Source organism: Hesperophylax consimilis, chromosome 21 (genome assembly GCF_061612785.1).
Source record: "Hesperophylax consimilis isolate HC1 chromosome 21, BYU_Hcon_1.0, whole genome shotgun sequence".
Classification (NCBI taxonomy): Eukaryota; Metazoa; Arthropoda; class Insecta; order Trichoptera; family Limnephilidae; genus Hesperophylax; species Hesperophylax consimilis.
Genome location: NC_142856.1, coordinates 11,528,815 through 11,542,958, shown reverse-complemented (window position 1 = coordinate 11,542,958; position 14,144 = coordinate 11,528,815). Strand labels below are relative to the sequence as shown.

The following is a 14,144-nucleotide window of genomic DNA, read 5'->3' as shown; positions in this document are numbered from 1 at the left end:
AATTGAACAAATGAGATGTTGCATGTTTTTTTGTGATGGGTATACGTATTTAAGTGATGGGTATACGTATTTTTTGTGATCTGTATACGTATTTTTTGTGACGGGTGTGTAAACGTATTCTTTTTTATAGGTTTACGTATTTTACTGTTCACAGTTTCCATTTAGAATTTGAATTCCTAGAAACTCTTAAAATGGCTTTAGCCATGTTAATAAACATATCTAAATAGCAAGTAACTACCCGACCTTCATCCCCCTTTCATCAAGAAGAGGATTCCGCCCACTTGAGATCAAATACCTAATAAAACTTTTTTATTTAAACATAGCGTAGTCAAAAATATTTTAATACCATGTAACGCAATGGTGAGTTTTACGTTTTCTTTCATACATTTTTCTCGAAGGAGTGGATTTCTACTTTACTGCTTACTTTACGATTTTTTTCTTTTGAGGGAATTTCGTATATTTAACGTTTTGGCATAACAAAAGTATAGTTATTATCTTAAAAAATAACTTTTTTTTTGGAACTTGAAAACTTAAAGAGTTAACGAGAAACTAGTTATACATCTGTAGAAATTGGGTATGCGGGGCTTTAGGGGAATCAGTCACTGGAGTCACGTATTTATTAATATCACTAATGGACCAATTCATTATATTAAATTACTTTCAACCTTCGCTTTATCTAAAAGATAATCTTGTATTATGTTAAATAATCGTAAAACTATATATTTATTTCATGCTTTATCAGTCTCATTTTATTCTTTCTATTTCACGGAATAAAAAAAACATTTTGTTTGCTAATTCGTTTTAATAAACCTATCCTTAGAATTTGTGTCTCTCCGGCGTTTGGTAAACAAGTGTATTATTACAACGTTCTTGCTTTATCACAAAACGAAAGTATTTGTCTAGAGCTATTGAATCATATTTTCTTAAGCTGCCTTTAATTACAGACTAAACGTAATAAATATTATGAATTTCTTTGACTTTTGGCAGATATACATGTGAAAAAATACTAAATACTCGCTGTACTTGAAACAATAACAAGATTGTATAAAAAATGTGACTCACCAAAAAAATTCAAATATAATATAATTTTTTTATCAATGGTAATGGGGTCTTTAATGGAGTCTTACCGGGGCACTCACCCCAATTCTAAGTTACTGATTAAATGACTGATAACGAAAAAAAACACACTTTTAATTAGAAAAATGCAATTTAATGATTACTTCAACCTCTTTTTTGACTTATAGTGATTTGTTTTTGGGGTATTGTAATATTGTTCCAAAATTACACATCTGCCCTGATGAAGGACACTGCAATGCTGTCCGAAACGTTGGCCAGAAAAAAGAGGTAGCGCAACACGGCATAATACCCCAAAAACAAATCATTTTAATAATTTTGGCCATGAAAATCTCAAATCATTCCCTCTTTTTTGACGTTTGATATAAAAATACGCTCAGATGGAAGACTTTTTTTAACGACATGACTTTTATTTTAAAAATTGTAAATGGAATTTTAGACAGCCCTGATTTACTGAGCCTAATCACCTTCACTATTTCAACTATAACTACTCGGTCAGAAATTATTTTTAATTGCAATAACAATATCAGGAAGGAGACATTTAGATACTTGCTTGTACCCAGATTGCATGCAGTTGGCAATACTTTCTCAGTAATTGTAGATGTGTTCAATTGCAAGGAATATACTCGTATTACAAGAAGGCTATAATGACAAACCAATAATTTTAATAATTAAAGTTAGCATAATACTATTCTTCAGCATGGGTTCTATATAATTTACTTCTATATGATTACTGTACCACTAAATTATAATGTATGTTACATGCTTGTAAAAGCCCGTATGGGTATATAATACAAATAAATAAAAACATTAATAAATAAACAAAATAGACTTGAAGCTAGGCGTACACAAAATGCTCCTGACTTTCTCCTCCACATTGGGCGATATATTTTATCAAACTAACAGTGATTTGTTTTCCTTGTATCAATAGTCACTCCACAACCACTGTTGGAAGAAAATCACTCTAAGCTGCATCTACTCTTCCCTATTCCACGGATCATGAGTGTTTCATTTGAACATGATTATCTCACCGATTCAGAGAGATATCTTATAATGATGTGTTGTAGGTAGTACCAGGTAGAGTAGAGGCATATTTATCGTACCCAGTAAAAGTACCGGGTATTTTCTTGTGGTACTTTGTATTTGTGACAAATTTCCAAAATACCTGGTTCCAAAACATTATTATAAGTATTTTATACTGGGACAAAGTATTTATTACTTTTTGTCCCCAGTCCCCAGATAGGTATAAAATACTTGTGAGTATCAATATCATATCTCTAGCTTCCCCCCCATTTAAAAAATCACTGTGGGGAATCATACATCGGAAAATCATGAGAGGAATCAATTTTACGTTGAAAATTTGTGGGGAATCGTCGTTGGAAATTATCTGAGTACAGTTACAAAAAATACCTGAGTATTTATTTCTTTATGTCCCCAAATAATAAAATTCTTAAGTCGGTATAAAATACTTAGTATTTTGTAACCGGTATTTTTTGTACCTGTACTCATTTTACTCAGTAAAGAAAAATACGCACAGGACCCACCTCTAGTACCACGGCTGGCCCTGTGCCAAACAGCGCCTGGCGCTAGTAAATTTTTTGCGCCCCTTGTCAAAACCAGTATAGGTGATCACTGTTATCAATAATATTCGGATCATATGTATTTTTGTGAAGTGCCTTTTTAATAAAAAAATAATCATAAGGGCGATGTCTTTGGACTATTAGATGTAAGGTATGATCAGAGCCTTGGAAATTCGGCGCCCGGTGCCGACTGCTCCAATTCAATGGCGGCTTGTACTCACAAAAATTGGGTGGTGCGCTAAAAATATTGCCAGTCTATCCCTACCCTACACTATATACCTATTTGCTGGAATAATCTATATGCGAACCATTAACTAAAGTGGCGCTTACTCGCCGAAGAGTTTAAGAGGTATTGGCGAGCGTTGCTCATGTTTTGGAGAAATTTCAATACTGTGGTCAACATTCACGCTCTGCGCGTATAGATAATTGGTGTTCCCGGCTGATGTTTCTCAAAGAACGGTATGAAATTCGCTCGCACCACGTGAGTTATAATATGACACGTGATACAGAACGAAAATTCGAACAGTTTGATTCAACTTCACACTTTTATAAAGTATTACATGTACATGGTTTTCCAATAACAGGTGTTATTTTGAATAGCCCACTATTTCGGTAGATGTTACTTCTGAAACTATCATTTTTTGACATTTGACAAGTAGAAACTACGTCATTAATATAAACGGAACGATACACGCTTCGATCGAGTCTTTAAAATTTGTGAAAATGATTCGGAATTCCATCGAAAAATCATCTTGAGTGATGAGGCCCATTTCCACCTCGGTGGCTTCGTCAACAAGCAAAATTGTCGCATCTGGGGCTCGGAAAAATCAAGAGTTATTGTTGAAAAGCCTCTTCATTCTCAACGTGTGACTGTTTGGTGCGGTTTATGGTCCGGCGGAGTCATTGGACCTTACTTTTTCGAAAATGAGGCTGGAGCAACAGTTACGGTGAATGGATTGCGCTATCAAGAGATGATTAATGATTTTTTATGGCCGAAATTGGATCTTATTGATCTGGACAACGTTTACTTTCAACAAAACGACGCTAACAACGAAACCATTGATCTTTAACGATTGAATATCAAAATAACACCTCTTATTGGAAAACCCTGTATTACTGTTATTTTCTTTAATTTTCGGTGATATTATTATCGGTTGATAATTATTCTTTTTAGATTGACCGAAATATTGGGTATGCCTTGCTCCAACACCCCTTAGCGTTAGCTCAGAGGTCAGCTCCACTAGCGCCCCCATAGGGCCGGCCCTGCGTATTACTAGTACTACAACAATGCCTGATATCTACTGTTTACACCATAATATGATGAAAGAAGCCTCAAAGTGGAGTATATTATTTTATGACTCCGTAAATAAATTCACTTGTTAAAATCAAGTCGCGGTCACCATTTTAGGTAAACTTGAGGTATGCATTCTATTTATAGAGACATAATATATTGATGACACATCTGTTCAGGAACTATTGCATTTATTGACTGAAGTTGTTTATGGTGAATGGTTAGACAAACAATGTTTAGATGCGGGGGAGTAGTACGTGATGTTATTTCCACAGGTAATCTTGCTTTGGTTCTGCATTCGAAAAAAAACATTTTCATGGCTATATTGACATACTCACGATCTCATTGTGCATGCCCCTCTTAACTTTAACTAACCAATAATGTTATATACGTCGGGTTAGGTTAGGTTGGGTTAGTTGGTAGTTAGTTAAGTTAGGTTGGATTAAGGCACTAGGCGTAGTAACCAATATTCAAAATACACACGGAGAGAACATACTGATATAAAATATTTCTAATTTATTAAAAATCTGGTCGATGTATTCGTATTCTTGTTAAAAACGGGACTGCAGCCCTTCAATATGTTATTAGGATATCGGAATACGTGTTTATAAAAATTTAAATATTGTACAATTTCGTCGTTATATTTATTAGGAAAAGAACGCCTGCAAGAACACGTTTTCCGATATATTCTAAATTGACTAATATTTTATTAAGAAATGGTTTTTGATCACGTTTTTAACAGCATTTCAATAAATCAGCCACTTTCATTTTTCTCCGTGCACGAAAGCAAAATTGTAACCACCCACAATTTTTCATATTAAAGTAGGACAATGTTTTGTCATGAGTAGTCCCATATCACTATGGAACGTTTCACGTTACGTAGCACTCCCAACCCGGCGCGCGGTACAGGAACCCTTATATTATTCTCTCTCAGTCGATAGCATCTCAATACCATAATACCTCCGCCTTCTGCCTAACACTGTTTGTCTACGCGTACGTGTTTCCTAACGGTGATAGTATCTAGCCTTGGGAGCTTGGCTAAGGACACAACTAGACAAGCCTTTTAATCACCTAAATAGATTAACAACTTTAAAATTTTCTTTCAATTCAATTCAATTTTGACACATGTTGCATACGTTTAAGTAAATTTTACATAAAATTTAATCGGTATTGAGTTAGGTGCATAGTTCAGTGTTTGTGATTGCTACATAATGCTATTTTTAAGACACAAATTTAATCACAATTTATTCAATAAAATTGCTGGAACCGAGAATTCATAATTGTTTTCTTCGGAACTACATCGTATAGATCACCAGTTGCACGGGAAAGGGGCTTATGGTAGAAGAAATACGATATCTTTATCTCTTTTTGAAAATCGCCCGAGTGCAAGGAACTTCTGGTCAAGCTGATTATTTGGCCTTAATGAGTGACCACCGTTCATATTTGCTTTAAATGACTTAAATGATCAGAGCTGGATGTTTAGGTACTTTTCAACCTTCTTCTTTCCATCTTCCCCTGCCCACTTCCTTTTAGTATCAAAACATTCCTCAAATAAAGGAACATTTTTTCAAAGCTCGTGAAATGCTGTAATTCAATTTTTCCCGACATTTTTTGTTGACTTAAAAATGATGATGCCATAGTTACACCGGTTCTTGGCTTTCGTGACTTCTACACAGTAATCACATATAAATATACATCGGTATTCATTGTGCGACAGTATGAGACTCGGTGAACTAAAGCGAAATACTCATTTACCTATTGCAAACCACAACATGCAGATTTAGAACCACGATTCGATTGGGCAATAAACAAACAAACAAAAATTACCCGAAAAGGTGGAGAAACATTACAAATACAAATTTTTTTTAATAATTACGAGATAATTTGATTTGATGACGTTATCTTATACAGTCAATAAGCATTTGTAGTTAGGTCTTGTACCAGAAAATATTATCTTGTAAACCTCAAGTGGACAAGCGTACAAATATGTAGACATCAACCCCTTACACCCAAATATACCCAAGATAGTTCAGCAGTGTGATGTCAGTAACACGAGAAGGAATCTTTTCTCCTGTTCTTTCTTTTAAAAAACAGAATGCTTGGTTATCGAACCATTACCATTTATATTATTCATTCAGTCAATCAAAACAGCACAAACGAAGTTAGAAAAGATAAATATTTAAAAAATACGTACTGCTAAACTTGTTTTGGGAACATTTATTATACATTTCCAATATTGCTTATATAAAAGCACAGGGTTCAGGTTGAGGGCACATCTAGTTTATTCTATGTCATCTGTTATTAAAGCCTCTCTTTCCACAGTTCGCTTTTGAGGTTTTATTAAAATCGGAATTCTCATGGAACTTGTTTGTTAAAGGGATGATAGCGGAATAAATGCAATGGAAAACAAAAGACATGAAGAATATGAATTTTAATACGAGAGCCATTTATAAAAACGGAAATCCAGTAGAATGGGAACGGAAAGGGTCTCTAACGTTTTGTCATGGATAGTGGGTATGACGATTCAGAGCAAGAATTTATAATAATGTTCTTTTTGATTCTTTGGACCTTCCTTCTGTCTTGTCATCAGAATGCGAAATATGGCAATATGTTCATTTTTGCTAAACTAGATGGGAGGGAAAGCAATGCTGCCCGATTACAATTTTGATTTCATCTCATGCATAAAAAATCTTGTCTAATAAATGTCTTAAATTAGTTTTTTTCGTCATTTTCTTGAGTCTTTTGTTTTTTGCTGATTAATTAAAAAGACAAGGTGGGTGAAATTTATTATGTCTAACATTAAGATGAAAAAAATGCATGAAGATATGACGTGATCAAATACTTTAACCGTACAATGTCAATATTATGAAAAACAGAATAATATGTATTAATATGAAATAAACCAGGAGTGTGCGAAATTTGAGTTTTGTGGATGTTATCTCCTATGCCTACTCTCGAACCCTGCGGTTATGTGGGGTGATGATTAGTTATTGAAAGAATTATATAAGTCAATAAAAGTTCTATTAAATCCCTGTTTAATGTTTAAAAAAACTTTGTCTTTTTGTTAAATGTCGTAAAATAAAGTGTTTGCCTTGATGCTACTGTGGAACCTTTATTCCATCCTCATCAACCCGTTTTATCTTTTTCTTCTCTGCTGTCATTTTCGACAATGTGACATAGGTAGGCTCTGTTTAATTTAGGTTCAGAGTACGCCTACACAACGTCCCTTTTTAATCTGAGCAATGGAACCTCTCTTAACCTAAGGCCTTGTCACGCATTTATTTTTTATCACTAAATTAAATATCGCGCACACATAAACGCTGCCCCTTTAGGCCAGCAATACAAACGGAGATTTGGAATTCGAAGGCAAGGTGTTCATAAAAAACGTTCACAATCTTAACTACAAAGCAGACAATATTTGAGCCAAAGAACCAAAAAAATTATGGACATTCTCGCTTTATTTGAATATAAAATAATCTTTTTTAACAGTCAAAAACAAGATGCGACACGATGTCGTAAAGACGATGAATTTCCGAAAATTTGGCGTAGAAAAGCTAATGATTTTGTGAATAATTTGTTCGAGAATACAATGTTTCTGATTAAATCTAATCTTTAAATTTATTTTTCTGTCTGCAGGTTTGTACTATCTCTTCACTCTGACGTTGATGATTGGTGCGGCCGCCACTCCTGACTGGACTGACTGTGTCTCCCCCTGCCGCTGCAAATGGGTATCTGGGAAGAAGACAGCCATCTGCTCATCATCAGGCCTGACCAACCTACCGATCCTTAACTCTGACGTCCAAGTCCTGGACCTCCAAGGGAACTTCATCACCTACCTGGACAAAGATGCCTTCAGCGCTATCGACTTGCTCAACCTTCAAAAGATATTCATGAAAAACACCACAATAAAAGAGATACATCGCGACGCGTTCAGAGACTTGAAAATCTTGATTGAAGTCGATCTTTCTTATAATCAAATCTCTTCCGTACCGAGGGGAACGTTTGCAGGAAATGATCGACTGAAGATTCTTTCTCTTAGCGGCAACCCTTTAAGAATATTATCAAGTGAGCAGTTTCCTATTTTACCACATTTAAGGATTCTGGACTTAGAAAACTGCCAAATTGAAGAAATTCAGAATGGGGCTTTCGTACATCTAAGTCAGTTGGAGAATTTGAATCTCAAAACAAATTTATTACAAACATCATCAAAGTCTTTATTTAAACCAATCACTAATTTGAAGTCCTTGGATTTGATAGGAAACCCGTGGAGATGTGATTGCGATTTACGAGATTTTCGAAACTGGTACTTGTCAAGTAATCTGCATTCTGTTTCACTATCATGCAATGAACCTGCTCATCACCGGGGAGCATTTTGGGAGGACATTCCTTCCTTGGAGTTTGCGTGCTTAGCAGAAGTGATAGTGGGCAAAAGTGTATACGAAAGAAGACAACGAGATAATGTCACATTCTCTTGTTCAGTAAAAGGAGATCCAGAACCAGAAGTAACGTGGCTCTTCAATGAGCATTCGATAGGTAGTGTTAATACAACGAGAAATAATCCAGGTTTCTTAGTGGAAGTAGAACGCGGATTCTCTGAAAAGTGGATAAATCTTACATTGATCAATTTAACTGAAAGTGATGCTGGTGAATACGTTTGTCAAGCAAAAAGTTTCTATGGAACCATTAACAAAAATGTATCATTAGTGCTAACAGATTCTCGTTTTAGATTTAGTGAGGCTAACTACATATTTTTATTTGCTGGACTTCTTGTCACAGGATTACTGATTCTCGTGATGATTTTCACAGCAATAGCGTGTTCTTGCATGAGCTATAGCAGAACCAAGAGGAAAAGTAGACGACGAACGAATGGCACATTGAAAGGAAGCAAAAGTTATTACGATCAAGAAAAACATCTCCTTGATATGTCTACTTCAAATACAGAACAACAATCAAGAAAGAGCAGTTGTGAGATTTTGAACACACATCCAAGTGTCGAACTCTTGAAGCATAGTTTTTCAATGCCCATTGAAAGATACGAACCTGTCCATTACATCCACAGAAGACCTATACAAGAAGATAGTACGAAGATGATACAATTAACATGTCCCCTTCCAAATGCTTTGGGAGTTTACCCTCCTCCTCCAGAATTCTCCAACAACGTACAGCGAAGTGAGACGATGGGAAATATTTACATATCCGTTGCTTTAACTCCTGATCCAAGTGTCACCATTGAAACATATCCCGATTTATTGGACGTCCATCGTCCAAGCACCAGTAGCACAATAGCTCGCAATCTTGGTCAGCATAAGAGTTCCAGCTTTTGTGGACTTTCAGTAGTTCCCTATGCGACACTTCCACGCAAACAAATCACACAGAGAATTGTGGAACACCCACAGCCTTGCGTTTCGCAAGCCCGCCCCAACCCCTCTTATGATAATATGGGGAAGCGGGTGACTATAGGGGGAAGTTCTACGCTTTCTTTGCCAGATGAATATGACCTAATCCCCACTCCACCCCCTCCTCCCCTTTCATCTAATCCTGATTATGTTCCTTTGTAAGTATTTAACGTTTCAATGTAATAATAACACGCTCGGTTATTATTCTGTTTTCATTTATGACGGTAGTCAAAATTGCTACAGTTTAAAATTAATATGAATTATTTACTTATCAACAGATTATTTATCTTCTGTCTGCGAAAAATATGTATTTACAAATAATAAGACATTTAAGAAGAAAGGAGAAGAGGAACATTTGAAGAACTTGAAGAAGATTTGTATCTCTTATATCAAAACGGGTATCATAGTGAAACTATCTTCCAGTGTGTTATGAGATAAACTACCTACCTAATACTGCTCAACCTGATCCAGACATCAAAATCCCAGCTTGAATTTATATCAATCACGAAATCCTCTCATACCGTCTCTTAGAACTTAATTATTTTTTTCATGCATTTTTTACAATTCTTCCATATTTCTTTCTCTGCGCGGTCTCTGAAATCACACAGTACCGTGCCTAGAAATGTATACAGCAGTGACCTTTTTTTATGAGCTACTGCTTCTTTCGGTTTATATTGTAAATATGAATGCATATTCTCAAAATCAAATATTTCTAATCCAGAATTTGCAAAAAAAAATACCCGATAGATAATAATTCTTAACAGATACTACCATTTTACAAGTCTAAAGGTTGAAAAATATATTTGTGACATTGTGGGCGTGAATTCATTTTTATTTTAGATTGTTCATGTTCTTAACTCCCATGCAAGAGAAGTAGTAGAAATTTATGTGACAAATAATGATGACAAACGATACTTTTTTTTCAATACCTAGATAGAAATTCACTAGCACTTAACAATCATTGGGCATTTAAAACAAAATTACATATCAAACTCTTTTACATAAAGGGATAATAAAATTTTATTTATCTGTTGTGGTTCAACTTTTATTCGTGCCGCTGCACAATTTTGGGCTTTAGTTTGGGTAGTAACGTGACTTCCATTTTATTGTTTGCCTTCACTGATTTTTTGGCAGTTTTATTTTCCAAAGCACGACCAAAAGGTATTTTCAAAGATTGCTAAGCCCGTTGTTTACACATAATATATGGTACCACGTATAAAAAATTCAGCTGCAGCTATTTTCCAAAATACGAATCAACAAACCTTTTCATTGCAATTCCTTATAAATAGAACTAGCAAACTAATAATTGTGTTCAATATCAAATGTTCTAAAGGTTTTTCTTGCTTAGTATACATTTCGTATTGCAGGAATCTCGGGAACAAGCAATTTAAACTTGCATCTACAACTTGCAGTTAGGGAACATTATTTGCAGTGGAATACATCCGATGTAATGTAACTTCTTCTCTATGGAAATTTTCTATGATTGTTCCAAACAAGAAAGAAACTTTGAAAACATGCGGCACTTTCTATGGATTGTCGCCATTGTGAGAAACTTCCGCAAAACATAATATTATTTTTTTATTCAAATTTATGTTAGAGTCTTTGTCTCTCTATACACGAAAGATAAAATTTCAAAATCAATGACGAAACACTTAACGATGTTCGAAATTAAAAAAGTCAAGTGTTATTTTCTTTCTCCACTAAGTAAATTCTCATTCAAAATTCGTCCTTTTGTTTTAGAAGTACCAAAATGAAAAACCAAATATAGTTTCGTTAACACAATTTCTCAAGTAAATTGTAGTCTTAACGATGGATGTATTTACCGAACAAATCTTGCCCTTGATCTATCTAGTTAATTTTCTGTATAAACCAGTTAAAATATTTACATAGTATTTGATTAATTAAGTTATATTGTAAAAAAATATTAACGATTACTTTTTTTTATTTCTGGGGGCAAACAATATTCTTTAAAAAAACCGGTTTTCTAACTAAATCTGAAACTCAACTTTGTGTGAAACGTGATTTTCTAACGTAAAAGCTTATTTGTGGGAATTTTTTGAAACGAGAATTCTAATTTTCCAGAGAGTATTAATTTTATTGATATTGTTCTGGGTTCTGTGATTTCAAATAATACGAGTTAAATAAAAGATTTTGTTTTTTGTTAATGTTGACTTTTTTAATATATAATACCATTCAGAATCCAAACGCAGCTCAAAATACTTCTACTTCCTCTTATCTTCTTCTTATTATTTCCTTTCCCCATTTCCTATACACTCTCAAGCAGAATTACAACCGCAGATGATTCTACATGGTCTCAGAATTGTGCCAATAAATGCTTATACAACTCAACCAGAACAAAATTAGTTTGCTTGAAACATTATTCGGTTTCTGTTATGTTTGGTTTAGCGGTTTATGCTACACGCTCTTAACGCCGAATATTATAGTACGAATTATGAACGGTGGAGAATTTACTTTTGCGGTAGAGAAATTGGTAGAGAGAAAGATCAAATGAATACTCTATTTATTTGTAGTTCTAGTTGGGCATTACGTATTTATTTCTAAATCTTTTGAAATAAACATGATCCTTCACAATCAAATAGAATTATGTGATGACCGTTACATTAAGAAATTTTCAAATCACAAAAAATAAGTAGATACCTATTAATAACTCCAAACACGTGTAATAAATAAATGCACTACGTTTGGATCTCACTAAAAATATGGACTATCGACAAGAACATCATAACAACAACACGAAAAGAGTCGTGCTGATAATCTCCTTAAGAATGCAAAGGATAATGATTGCTGTAGGATAAACAAAATGTATCTGGCATTAAACACACGTCGGACCATGCAAAGAAACTAACAAGTAAGAAAATAGGTATCACCCTTAGTTGAGAAAAAGAAACGTACACTGAATATATATTTTTTTTGTAATCCATTCAATTGTTAACCTACAAATGTTCAACTAATTTATTAATTATAATTATGGGAAGTTTTATTTTAAAATCTGCCTCCCTTCACGTCCCTATCTCCCAGAGTGAGTGGTGACCTAGTCCACAAATGTTCTTCATCTAATCCTGACCGTTGTCCATCTTCATCAGTTCCCAAGACTTCCCATCCTGCTCCTGTCATCTTCCAAGCAATCAGTTGCGCCTCTTTTGTGGTTAGTTTTGCTCGGTCATAATTTGTCATCTGGCATTCATTCCATCGCAGTCTGTTGGACCTACAGAATCATAAAATGTTTACAGTTTTTGTAATCTCATTTTTTCTATTTTTTGTGTTCAAAGACTGCTAAATAAATTTTTAGTTTTTTTTAACAAACTGTTTTTAGTATCTGTACCGCAAGTTACCAATGATTGGTCTGATTTTTATTTTGTTTATATTAATGAAGTCTCTTACGGGCAAAAAAAGTATATTAATCGCAGCTTGTGGAGAAAATTTAAATTATTTCTTTGTAAAATAAATGTATTGACGTCTTATTACGAGTGCATGACTATTAAAATAAAATTCTAAATATTGTTACAAAACATTTATTATTTCAAACATATTCATGATATTTTATCATAAAACTAGAAATAATAAATATTATTTATATCATTAATATTATAACATTGAAGTGTTTTATCGAAATGTATAAAATGATTATTAATTTTGAGACAGTATTGAAAATAATCACACCATACCAAATAATGATAAATTTAGAATAATTTACTTTTGTAAAACCCAATAAATTAGAATATTTATGTTTAATAATATATCGAAATATGTCATTTTAAGAAAGTTTTAAGAAATTAAAATATGTAAGATGTAAAACAAGTGTGCTTTATTGAAACCATTCCCATTCATGGAGCTGTTTTTTTTTTAATTTGATTTATTTGTGTACTCTTTTTATGTGGGTCTTTTACATGGAAATTTTCATAGTGTTTTACCCACTCGAGCGCTTTTTGGCAAATTATGCCAAGTTTGCAAAAACGTTCGAGCAATCGCTTGCCATAATGTGCCAAATCTAAAAATATGAGATAAATGGTGAAATGTATGTGGATTCATATGTATCCATATAAATATTTAGAGGAATAGTATTAATAAAATAATATGGTCAATGTATGTTTATGACACGAATAACTCGAGTGAATATGGGCTATAAACAAAAATAGTTGCAAAAAATTATTTCTTGACTTACAGTGGTTTACAACTAGATGAAAATTAAAAAATACACAAATGAAAGAATATCTTTGTTTTAAACCACTTTATTACATTTATATACGTCGACCGGTTTCGGTTGAACTCAACCTTCATCAGGACAGTACAAATATAAACTAAAATATAATACAGAGGAAGATTATTAAGGAAACAATAAAGAAAGAGAAAGTATATAAATGTGAGGGAGAGAGCATCAGGGCAGCGGAGTAGGTAGTGGGGTCACATCTTTAAAATAGGGCTTTTAGTTAGTTCTATCTGTTTGTTTAAAATTGGGCAATTATTTTTATTTGCTTTTGAGATTTCCAATGATTCTAAATTATTGAGACGTATTACTATTTTATTTTTATGTAGTATTTGAACTCCTGTCGTTCTATTAAATGTATGATTAGTATTAATTAGGTGTTCGGCAAATTCTGAAAAACCGGTATTTGTTAAACACCTGACATGTTCTTTTACTCGAATATTTACATTACGCGCGGTTTTACCAATACATATATATTGCCGGGCAATCGTTGCAATTAAGTTTGTAGATCCCAGAGTGGCTAAACGTATCTTCTTTATCTTTACAATTATTTAAAAATTTGGCTAAGCTATTATTAG

General features: G+C 33.7%; 1 protein-coding gene across 1 annotated transcript in view; it reads left to right on the top strand.

Annotated features, from left to right (window-relative positions):
- The window catches only part of LOC149413620 (uncharacterized), a 150,036-nt gene extending 140,136 nt beyond the window's left edge, over nt 1-9,900 (top strand). The window contains exon 3 of the mRNA XM_089644570.1: nt 7,582-9,900. Within this exon, the coding sequence (XP_089500696.1) occupies nt 7,582-9,503 (1,922 nt within the window). The 3' untranslated portion in view covers nt 9,504-9,900. The remainder of the gene's footprint in view (nt 1-7,581) is intronic.
- The last annotated feature ends 4,244 nt before the right edge of the window (nt 9,901-14,144 follow it).